Source organism: Prionailurus bengalensis, chromosome A3, assembly GCF_016509475.1.
Source record: "Prionailurus bengalensis isolate Pbe53 chromosome A3, Fcat_Pben_1.1_paternal_pri, whole genome shotgun sequence".
In the NCBI taxonomy this organism is placed as follows: Eukaryota; Metazoa; Chordata; class Mammalia; order Carnivora; family Felidae; genus Prionailurus; species Prionailurus bengalensis.
The window spans coordinates 87696202-87708304 of record NC_057354.1 but is presented as its reverse complement, the minus strand read 5'-3'; the positions used below and the strand labels follow the sequence as shown (position 1 = coordinate 87708304).

The 12103-nt window shown below is 47.7% G+C and overlaps 1 protein-coding gene across 4 annotated transcripts in view; it reads left to right on the top strand.

Annotated features, from left to right (window-relative positions):
* Positions 1-12103, top strand: part of ADD2 (adducin 2) — a 102901-nt gene that overhangs the window by 69643 nt on the left and 21155 nt on the right. For all 4 annotated transcript variants that reach the window (XM_043603609.1, XM_043603607.1, XM_043603610.1 and 1 more), the window contains exons 5-10: positions 157-308; positions 709-789; positions 3264-3413; positions 4809-4952; positions 6878-6976; positions 11475-11651. In XM_043603609.1, coding sequence (XP_043459544.1) covers positions 157-308; positions 709-789; positions 3264-3413; positions 4809-4952; positions 6878-6976; positions 11475-11651 — 803 coding nt within the window. The remainder of the gene's footprint in view (positions 1-156; positions 309-708; positions 790-3263; positions 3414-4808; positions 4953-6877; positions 6977-11474; positions 11652-12103) is intronic.

Below are 12103 nucleotides of genomic sequence, written 5' to 3'. Positions count from 1 at the left end.
GTAAGAGTCAAAGAATATTTAATTTCCTGCCTGTGGAAGTTTTGTGCAGTTGTGGTGCCAGTGAGAATTTGGAGAGGACTAAGGCAAGGAAGGAAGGGGGGCAGACAGGAGCCCTGATCCTGAGAGCTGCCGTGTCCCCGCCCTGTTTCCCTGCAGACTTCTCCATGATGACACCCATCAATGACCTCCACACAGCTGACACCTTGAACCTGGCCAAGGGAGAGCGGCTCATGCGGTGCAAGATCAGCAGCGTGTACCGTCTCTTAGACCTTTATGGCTGGGCCCAGCTGAGCGACACCTACGTTACGGTGAGGAGAGCATCGTGGAGTGGGGTGGGCACTGTGTGTGGCCCTGACAAAATCGGAAGGGAGAACTCCTGCTGTTGGCATGGTCATGCACTGAGCCCTTTCAAGGTTTCTAACCATTGTGGTCACTCGTGGCCACTTCTCTAGATAAGGAGCTAGGAACTCCTGGAGCCTATTTATAGGGCTACCCCTAATCATTGGGAGATTCCTATTGTAGGTCCATTGCCCCAGTTCCAAATAAAGGCTGGATCTTCTTCATCTCTCATGTGCTGGAGGGAGATAAGGGTTCCTGGGAGGAAGTTTTAGATGCAGTGGATTCAGGGGAAGAGGGGATTCAAGCAGAGAGTCCTTGGAAATGATCCCTCTCTCTCCTTGCCACTGACAACATGTGTCTTCCTTCCAGCTGAGAGTCAGCAAGGAACAGGATCACTTCCTGATTAGCCCTAAGGGAGTTTCTTGTAGTGAAGTCACCGCATCCAGCCTGGTGAGTACAGTCTGGCATCTTGCTGCCTATTCCTTGTTGAAACAACAGCAGCCTAGAGTGACAGGCCATCTCCAGATTAGCTGCTGTTGTCCTGTTCCTTGTGGAGCTTGCAGTCTGGTGGGCCAGAGAAGACACATGGCCCTGAAGCAGAATACCCATAGCACAACCCAACCATGAGACCAAATGCAAGGTGCAGGCAACAAGCGCAGTCGGAGGGAGGAGGAGGAAGAGGAGGAGGAGGAGGAGGAGGAGATGGAGGAGGAGGAGGAGGAAATGGAGGAGATGGGCACGGGGTCTTCCTATGCCTGGGATTGGACCCCAAAGGCTGGGAGTGGGGAGGCCTTACTAGATTCGGGGATATATTAGAACAACAGCCAGTACTTTCTCTCAAGCACTCTGCAAGACCTGCCTAGTGCTGGTGCCATTCGAGATAGCTTCTGGGACCCCTTTTGGTTCTCTTGCTCCTTTTAGGTGTAGTAGGAAGAAAGTTCCAGAAGTTGGTCTTGAGCAGGAAAGATTCCTGGGTGGGAGAAGGAAAACAGTAGAAAGGACTGTCTTACAAGCAGAAGAGGGCCAGTGGTTGCGGGGGGCTACATCATCTGTGCTGCACAGCCGAGGCCAGAGGGTGCCACCTCCAGGCCTCTGCCAGCCTTGACACACTCTCACATGTTGAGTCCAGGCTTGCAGTTAAAAGAGCCAGCTGACAAAGTCACAGTGTATTTGGGCAGGGCAGGACCATGAGGACTGCCAAGGCCACTTTACAGGGAAGAGAGGATGCTGGTGCCCAGGGAGGTAAGTGACTTGAACAGGGCCACCTAACAAGGTCATGGTTGAGTCAGACTGGAACCAAAGACACAAGGAGGCACAGGCTCTGCCTTTAAGTCATTCGTGGCCTAGTGGGGGAGCAGGCAAGTAAACTCAGAGTGAAGAATGCTCTCCTACAGCAGGAAGCTTAGGGAGCCCCAGCAGGAGGGGCAAAGGAGTTGGGTTGACCCAGTGGTGAATGAACTGAGTCCCCAGGAAACCACAGGATAGGCAGACATAGACCAGGACAGCAGGGAGGGGCTGGGCAGAGGCAATTGTGTCCTCAGCAGGAAGACAGTTCGCACAAAGCCAGACACATGCCAGATCATGGTGCACTTAGGAGGACAGTGAGTGGCTGCATCTGGCTCATATATTAGTGAGGCTGGAATGGTGACAGGGACCAGATGATAAATGGCACCAAAAGCCTTGTTATGGTGCTTTCGCTTTATTCTGCTGGTTGTGTAGAGCCTCTGAAGCACTGTAAGCAGGTGAGTGATGTGGCCAGGTTTCCGTGTAGCAATCGTACCCTGCCAGCTGTGTGCAGAAGTGACTTTAGGACAACTGGCTGGTGCTAAGAAGAGGGTGCTGCCTTGGATAGTGCAATGTCAGGCATAGGGGCAGTTCTGTGAGGCAGGAGTGGGGGATTGGAGTGAGGCAGAAGCTGCCATTGATAAAGAAGCTCCAGGGTTTCCCCTTAGCCAGGAGGAGGTATGGACATGATTGTACTCGCACAGGGTTGTTTTTGTCTATGCTTAAGCATGATTAAGGAATAGTCTTTTGTCTTGCTGTGTCACAAAGTGACCTTCTCTAGTGGTGATGTTCCGTGAAACTGTTTATGCTAAGCAGGGAACACCACAGCCTGACTGTGTGCAGAGCCAGCCAGAGCCACCATTAGGGGTGTGTGTGTGTGTGTGTGTGTGTGTGTGTGTGTGTGTGTGTGCGCGCGCGCGCGCACATCACATGAATGTGTGATTTTTAGCCATGACACCTACTACCTCCTTGGCATCAGAAGCAGATTATATTATAAGACCAGTGACTAGTTTCTACCTGTCCTTTAAGACCTAGCTTTTGGGTGATTAGTAAATGGATGTTTATTATACCACTCTCTTTACCTTTGTGTATGTTTAAAAATTCAAAGTAAAGAGTAAAAAAACAAGAAAACATCTCAGATGTTACTTCTTTTGGGAAGACTTCTCTGATCTCCTTCTTTTACTGGGATCAAACACTCCTTCCATCTGTTTCTAGAGAATTCTGTGATGGACTGTCTTCTAGCCCCTCTACCCAAGTTGTGGTCTGTAGACCAACAGCCTGGGTGTCACTTGGGAACTTGTTAGGAATGTAGACTCTTGGGCCCCATTCTTGGCTACTGAATCAGAATCTGCATTTTGATGGGATCTCCAGGTGATTATTATACCCAGTAAAGTTTGAGAAACTCTGCTGTAGTATTTTTCCTGCTGAATTATAATCACCCATGTTGCCTGTTGGCCTGTATACTCACTGAGGGCAGAAACCAGGTCTCTTTTTCTCCCAACACCAAGCCCAGCCCTAGCTCCTGGTGTGCTGGAATGTCTGAATACAGTGGGTAGGCGTGTGCTGGCCCACGGGCAGGGAGACTTGTGAGGGCCTCTGCCGGCCCTGTGGCCATCAGTCTCTCTTCTTCGTTGGCCCAGATCAAGGTGAATATCCTGGGAGAGGTGGTGGAGAAGGGCAGCAGCTGCTTCCCAGTGGATACCACGGGCTTCTGTCTGCATTCGGCCATCTACGCAGCCAGACCTGACGTGCGTTGCATCATCCACCTGCACACGCCAGCCACCGCAGCCGTGAGTGTCCACTCCTTAGGCCGGCATTTCAGACCCTGAGGCTGGCGGCAGACCCCTGCTACCTGCTTCTCTGAGGTTCTCCCTGAGGAAAGACCTAAGCCCCCCAAGCTGGTAGCAGTCTTGTTTTTTAAAAACAGTTCTGGAAAGATTTCCTGGAACTCAGGCCAAGTTGAGGAGAGGGAACACCCAACGTGGGGACACTAATCCTCTCCATTTTCTAAGCACCAAAGTCTTGGTTTGGGGAGATAAGGTAAAGATGTGTAATGCCTGCTCTACTGCGTCCCCCACCCTGCTGCACACACATACACAAGCACTACTGACCCAGGTAATGGTATCTCTTGAGTTTCTGTTCAGGTCAGTCCTACTGGACTAAGGGCTGACACCTGCCCCCAGCCCCTCTCTCTAGTAAGGAGAGATCTTGATAAAAGATAATACAATGGGAACCTGGACTTGTCCACTCCTCATTGCCCAAGGTAGGCTGAGAGCTGGGATTGCAGCAAGGAAAACCAGGAGAGAGTAGAAGCGATACCCTCAAGTATCAGATTGTCCGTTCAAGGGCTCTGGTAATTTCCCCATGTGTACCTAAGACACTGCAGTGTCACTTGGAAAGGCAACCACCAACCAGTTCCGGATGTTTCCCCAGCCTTCAACCCATCTTTCTGACTACGAGGCCTCATACCTACAGGGGCAGAGCAGACTTGTCACTGGCCTTGGGCTTTTTCTACCAAGTACACTAGTTATGAGGATTCAGATTTTCCAAAATTTGGGCCAAGACTGAATGATATATGTGTGCTGAGTGTCCATTTCTGCAGGCTTACTCATGGGGCAGAATGAGTGAACAAAGGCAAGAAGCTCTCCTAAATCTCTCCATGCCCTTGCTTTTCATAAAAGGCAGGGTGTGGGGCATGGATTTTAACCCTGTTCCCTGGTGCTCTTATTGCCCTGTCACGAGTAAGACGGGGCTTCTCAGTGAGCCTCCCTGTTTCTGCCCTGACCTCAAGGTTGAGGACTTCCACCAGCCCATCCCAGAGGACCCTGGACCCTGCCTCACCCCAGCCTCTTCCCTGAGTCCTAGGACAAGAGAAGAGCTGGGAGTGGGCAGCAGCACCAGCTCTCTCAAGGGCATTCTCTGTAGCAGTTTTAGAAAATGGTATATTGACATGGCTGCTATCAAAATGGTAAGATTTGGGAAATCTGGAAAGACATCAGAGGAAGCAGAAAGCCAGACCCAATCAGGTGCAGCAGAGGCAGAGGGTGGTGCCTTTGTTGGGGGCTTACTCCCTCTACCAGTAGTCCCCAGAGGAGAGTCTGGCTGTGCCACTCTGAGGAAAGCGCAGATGTGACAGAGGAGCTAGGGGAGCTGCAGGTGCTAATCATTCCACTGTCTCACTGAAGGTGTCGGCCATGAAGTGCGGCCTCCTGCCTGTCTCCCACAATGCCCTGCTGGTGGGGGACATGGCCTACTATGACTTCAATGGTGGGATGGAGCAGGAAGCGGATCGAATCAGCCTGCAGAAGTGCCTTGGACCCACCTGCAAGGTTTGCTCAGCTGTTCCGGGAAGACGCTCTGGGGTGGGATTGTCAAAAGCCTACATCATGAGTGACATGTGTTCAGTGGACAATGTTTCAAAGTTGCACATATACAAAAAAGTGAAAAAAGATTCTCTATATGCCACTACCCTGAGATTTTGGTGCTCACTTGAAATATAGTCGCATAAATTTATAAAACTAGGATCATAAAATATATTCTCCTTTCTCCCTTAGCAATATCCAGTAAATACCGTTGTGTTTTATTATTTTATAAATCACTATTTTAAATTATTAAAATATACCTCATTATATGAATGGCTGTGTCACCATTTTACCTTAACAGTCTTCTGTAGTTGGACATTTGGAGGGTTTTTTCCCCTTAATTTTTCCTGGATATGAACAACATGCAATGAAAATTCTTTCATTTAAATCTCTGTGTATGCCTGAGACTGCATCCTTAGGATAAATGCCTGGGATGCACATTTTAGAACTCTTACTTCATATAGGCAAATTGCCCTCTCCTCCCCAGCATCTGGTATGTGAGAACGCTGCTTCCTAGTCTTCCTAAACTTGTTATCATTTTTTTTTTTTTGCTAACTTGGTAGAAACAGAATCTCACTATTGTTTTTTTTTTTAATCTAAAGACCTATATTTTAACAGCAAATAATTAGGGGTGGCCAGCTTAGTACAGGAAGTTTTGGAGCGGAGCCTGGGCTGATAGATGCTTGTTCCTGTCCTCAAAAGGCACTCACTGCCTGAGTCATTTCCAGTCTGAGAGCCCCTGTCTTCCCATCTCTGACACAAGGGAGAAATCCCTGCCACTCTCTCCTGACATTCTCTAATGCCTCATTAGCAATGCCCGGAGAAGGAGGAGATGTTCACATCTATGAAATGCTGTCAGAGTTTGAGACATGGGGCATTTGCTATCTACAAAGTCTTTTGGAGGCCAGAGTCATCATCCCTTCCTGTTTCCCTTGAGAGGAAAAAAACTCCAGCTGTTTTCATTCAGCAACAGAGAATGTGATGATGAGGCCACTAGGCCTCAGCCGAGGTCTGCAAGGACAAATCCAACACACCGATCTGTGTTCCTGTTACTCAGTGGGCATCATCTGTTTTCAGAGAGTTCTTGAAGATAAAACTAACCAAGGAACAGTTTCTACATCTGAACTTTGGGGAGTCAGGCTCTTAGTGTAAATTCATTTCTGTTTCTCTCCCCCACCACCACCCCTTTTATCTCCCTGCTCTTGGCTGACTCACAAACATTGCACCAACAGTGAAAACACCTGGGTTCTAGTTCGGATTCTGCCCCTGACTAGCTGGGAGACTTTAAATTTCTTTAGGCCTCTGTTTCCTCTTCTGTAAAACCAGAGAGTTAGAGTATAAGGTCACTACAGCTTCTTTCACAGAGCTATAGGGTCTTAGAGCTGGCAGGACATCACCGAATTCATGGAGAGGAGACTTGAGGTCCAGAGAGGTGACATGACTCACCTGTTTCTTCAGAACCACCTCTTGAGAGAGCCACCCCCTTGGGTTTTGGTTTCCAAGTCAACCAAGTCACAGGATCCAGAGGTTGCTTTTGAGGTTAGTCCCTAATATTGGACATCAAGTAATTTCGTTCAATTTAACAGACACCAGTTTTTTAGATTTCTAAGCCCTCCAAAGCCTAAAAATCCAGGTATTGCCCAAAGAAATCCAGCAAGCTACCTAGTCTCAGTTTTACAAAGCATCTTCCATTTCTTACAGATGATGCCTCGGGTTCATATTACATGTGGGGTAGCTAGGAATGTTTGTAGGGGGAGAATGAACAAGGAGTTGGTGGGGAGGGTGCTTTGGGATTGGATATGGAAACTGATCTGGAATAAATGAAAAATTGCTCCTTCTTAACTAAAGTTTAAAAGACTTGAAGTTTTAATTGGCCATTTGCTCCTCTGCAGATCCTGGTGCTAAGAAACCATGGAGTGGTTGCTCTAGGTGACACCGTGGAGGAGGCGTTTTATAAGGTCTTCCACCTGCAGGCTGCATGTGAGATACAGGTGAGCAAGTTCCTCTGGAGAGTAGGCCCCAGAGTGCCTCTGACGCAGGCCCCCCTGGCTGTGATTTAAGGAGTCCTGTGAGCCAGCCATCTGAAAGCCTTGCCCTGTTTCTCTGCCTTGGAACCACCTTATCCTTCTAAAGTTTCACAATTAGAATCAGTTTTGCAGCTTTAAAATAATTATCACTGTTATCTAACAACCATTGCCTACCTCTTGAGGGTCAGTGCTCAGGGCAGGGAACTTTGTAGGCCCATCAATTGGATGGTGGTAGAAACCATAATAGGGCATATAAAAGTTCTTACCATGCTCAGGTCCTACCTGGGGTATAACTGTAACATCTAGCTATGCCAAATAGACACCACTTAGGTAGGTCTTTTTTTTTTTTTTTTTTTGCCTGGAGGGTGTAGTTTGTAAATACTATTAACATGGTCCAGCCCAGAAAGAGAAGCGGAGAGCAGGCCAGGGTGAAGTTTGACATGGCAAGCCTGAACACCAGGGAATCCCCAAAGTAATGTCCAGGGAGCCCATCACAAAGTTCCCCTAACTAGTAAGCGACGGGATAGAGGGTGGGTGGGGAGTGTCAGTGATCATGGGCCTCCTAGAGGAATTGGTGGAGAAGCAATAGGAAAGCACAAACCCTATAGTTCTTCCAGTTAACAAAATAATGTTGGATAACCCAAACACATGCTCCTTTCAGTGTGGCAAGCTGTCAGGGGTGAGGAAGGTGGCCTTGCAAGCTGAATGGACATCATCCTTCCCAGCTCTGGGAGGTGTTCCATTTGGGTCAGGGACTTGCTTTCCATAGCCTATGTTTCCTCAGCTGGAGACATGGGGCCTGTGGAGTCCTTGTGAGGATGGGGCCTTTCAGACAAGGAGAGGTGTTGCTGATGGTATTTTTAGGACTCGGTTGACACAAGGGGAGGCTAACTGCTCCAGGATGAGTCAGCTCCTTGCAAGGTCCTTTGGTCTCCTGTCTGCTCTCTTCTGGCCCATCTAGGCAGAGCAGTGCCACAGACAGAAGGCCTGCCTTTGTCTTGGGAGTTGAGGGGTGGGCGGAAGAATGGGACAATCCCAGAAGCATCCCAGGTGGAGACTACAAGTGGCACCTTTCTCAATGGTTTTTAAAGGCCTAAGTTGAGAGGACAGTTATTAAGACAATGATGAATAGGTGTTAGAAGAAGTCTCCCCACCCCCCAAACAGCAGTGGTCAGAACCGAAGGAGGTGAAGGTAGAACCAGGATCAAGGCAGTACCTTTCAGATGCGGTGGCCTCCCTACCCCAACCAGAGATGCTGGCCCTGAGCTCTGTCCCATGACTGACATTAGAACCTGGCAGAGCCTCTGATATGCCCAATTTGTTTCCCCCATATCTGAGCTCTTACAAGTTCCCCACCTTCCTGCTGAAGAAGAGGCTTCCATGAGAAAATAGCTCTTATCACTTTGCAAAGACAGCATGGACCTAAAATGAATGGAGAGAGATGCCCATGTATCCCCCCACATGGTGAAGACTGCTCCACACTAAGAAATGGCCTCTGTGCAGTTTAACCAAAGGCAGGATGGCTGTCTAGCAGCTGAGGGGATGAAAGCGCAGAGCTGTCAGCCACTGGCCCCAACAGCCCCAGCTGCTTCTCTTGGCCCTGCCTGCTGTCCCTTTCTTTTCAGTCAGGACTGACTCGATGTGACCTTGTTAAAGTGCATCAGGCAATGGAGCCAAATAACCCCCAGAAAAGCTCCAGTGGCTTTTTTCCCCAGCTTGCAGAACAGGGAAGCTTCTAGAGAGAGAGAGAGGAAGCTGGAAGGTATAGAAGCAAAACAGGCAAGATTAGACCAGAAGTGTGGATGGTTTAAGGCATGAATGATCCCAGGGGCTGACAGATGCTGTTGGGATTGCAGCCCCTGGCCAGGCCATTTCTAGTTGAACAGCCAGCACTGAGGTTCTATCTCCATTGTGGGCCTACTTTTCTCCCCCAGTGACCTTGGCAAACAAGCAAATGTGGCTGTGGTCATTTTAGTGGTTCAAGGCTAAAAGCCTATCCATTCACCTTGGGGAGAGTGTTCTCATTGCTCTCCATCAGTTTGGGGTTCTAGGAATCTGGGTCATCCCCAGCTGAGAGAGGCAGCTCCCTGCTCTGCTTACAGGCAGATGGGAAGAAGCTCAGGCAATTCTTCCCCATCTGCTACCCATCACCATGGAAACTAATGGGGGGCGGGGAAGGGAGGTGGAAGGAGTCAGCTCTTGTAAGGATGTGGGCAATTCTTTCCTCCTCCATAACGACTAGTCCCCAGGGCATATTGTTTCTTTCATAGTAAAACCTCAGAATTTATTTATCATAAACATTTATGTGGCACTCTCTATGTACCAGGTGCTATTCTAGGTACTTCACGAATATTGCCTTACATGATACTCATGAGGTAGATCCTACTATTTTCATTTTACAGATGAGAAAACTGAGGCACAGAAAGGGTAAATAACTGTTCCAAGTCACACAGTGAGTGAGTAGCAGAGCCAGGATTCAAACCCAGGCAGCCTATGTCCCAAGTCCATGTCCTTAGACACTACATTGCATTGCCTCTTGGGGCAATGAGGGTCAGTGGGAAAGATCAGCTGATAGTCAGGGTTTCACTCCAAGTCAGCCAGGGAAACATCAACTGACAGTCTGCACTCCAAGTCAGGGTTTCACGGTCCCAGGACTAAAGCCCTGCCTTGGCTAGATAGGGACCCACGATGAACTAAGTAATTGATCTACCAGTTGGGATTCATGGCCATTGAGAGTGCATTCCTATGGTGCGGCCCCAGTGTAGGTGTGAGGGACTTCAGCATTAGAAAATACAGCAACAGAGGGCAGAACTGGAACTAGTGAATGCACGTAACAAAAGGAAGGTTTGAACTCAATGCAATCTGTATGAACTCACTGTAACCCTTCTCACATTTGGACAACAGTATAGTAGGCTACCTCAATAGGCACGGATCTGAGCATCTTCCAGGGATATTGGACAGGGACATTTAGTTTTGGTGGGAGAGGGGAGTAAATGCCTACTGAAGTCTCTGTTTTTGCCAGGAAATGGAGTCATCTTTGTAAGATAAAAATGGAGGCTTCCACTGGACACATGTCTTGAATGAAGAGGGAATGGAAAATGAGTGTTCTTGCTCCCTCCACTTCACAGGGTGACAGGGGTCACCTTGCAGGGGTGGCCTGGCTGACCTCTAGGATATCTCGTAGGAGCCATTTGTTACATTGGTGAATTTAACACACTCTGGGTGTGTCCCAGAGCCTCATGGGTTTCATAGACTTATGTTTTCCAGCAAGCTAAATTGTACACTTTTATTTTCAGTAAAAACTGGAACACCGAATGTTTATATAATTGGAGCATTCTCCTAGAATAAGTAGGCTTACAAGAGATATCAAATATCAATCAGATTTGCAGCACAAAACACCTGGCTCACTACCTATAATACTCAGAAACCACCATCTCTCCCTGTTGGTGGACTCACCCTGGAAGCTAAATCATAACCAATTATGTCCGAGCGGTGGATTCATGGAACAAATGGAATGTACCATTAGATGAATATAGAATTAGGAAATAAGGAGATTAGTTAGATTAGGAAATGTTTTTTAGGATCATTAAAATCGCCTGCTGTATACACACACCTCTTGCCCTAATACCCAGAGTCCATTGCCTGCAACCACTTGTTATAGCCCCTTTCCATGGAGACATGTTGGGACATATACTCCAAGTTCATTGGTGAAGCTGCCTGACTCCTGCACAGCGCCCGGCTGTGTACTACCAGCACATCATGTATCTCCTTTTTCTGGGTTTCCTTGACCAACTAATACCACTGCTGAAGATGAATTCTTCCTTTAGACCTGTTAATTCAGGCCATCAGGCTACTCCGATGTTTTTTATTGCCTGAGAAGCTAGCCTATTTCTTTCGAGTGACTTTTTTTTCTAAAAAAACAAAACAAAACAAAAAAAAAACAAAAAAAAAAACAGAGGGAGAGATTTTGAAGAGAGAAAGAGAAAGGTGCAGAAGAATAATAGAATATACACCCACTATTCACCACTCAGATTTAAAAAGTAAAAGCCTTTTTACTTAAGATTTTTTCCTCTTTAAGAAATAAAATATTACAGACAAGAATTGAAGCCCCTTTGGAGCCCTTTCTGATCTTACTGTATGACCCCACCTGCAAAATAATCACAATTTGAGGTTAGTCTGTATCCCAGGTAACTTTTGAGTCCTCCATATTGCTTTATTCTTAAGGTTTAACATTTGCGTGATTTCCTCCTCCTCTGTAGTCTCTAAGAACTAACACTAAGAAAGAAATTGCTAATACCTCTGTTCCTGGAAATGGGTGTATGCCCAGTAAGTTTCCTCTGGGAGGAAAAAGTCACATGCAGCTCACATTTCTAGACATGTGTACACACACACACACACACACACACACACACACACACACACACACACACACAAACTGAGGTCTCTCTGCTCTTTGCCGCAGGTGTCCGCCCTGTCCAGCGCTGGGGGAGTGGAGAACCTCATCCTCCTGGAGCAGGAGAAGCACCGACCCCACGAAGTGGGCTCTGTGCAGTGGGCAGGGAGCACCTTCGGACCCATGCAGAAGAGCCGGCTGGGGGAGCACGAGTTTGAGGCCCTCATGAGGATGCTGGACAACCTGGTGAGTCTTGTGCCATTGTCCTTTCAGGCCAGTCTCTTGAGCCTCAGGCCCCTGTAACCAGTCAGTGGAACAATAACGTGGGCATGAGAACTGCCAGCATCAGGGTTAAGTTGTGAAGGCCTCATTGATTGGCACCTGACTCAGAATTTGTGGTCATTCTAATAGTAGTTGAGTCTTCTTAAATGATGGCCTTTGCCACCCCTTCTAAGGGCTGTGGATGCCATCTTATATTGTGGCTCAGTTCACTCCTTTGTGGTTAGTTCTGCCTTTCTTATCTCATGATTTTAATGTAGAAAACACATAATATACTAATTTCCTTATTCTGGTGAGCAGTATTCTAACAACGTGCTGTCATAATGATTGAACGAATCAATCCTGCAAGGAGTTAACCAGTATGTGTCCAGGAGTGTGCTTGAAAGGATACAAAAGAAAGTTAAGACGTTCTTCCTTCT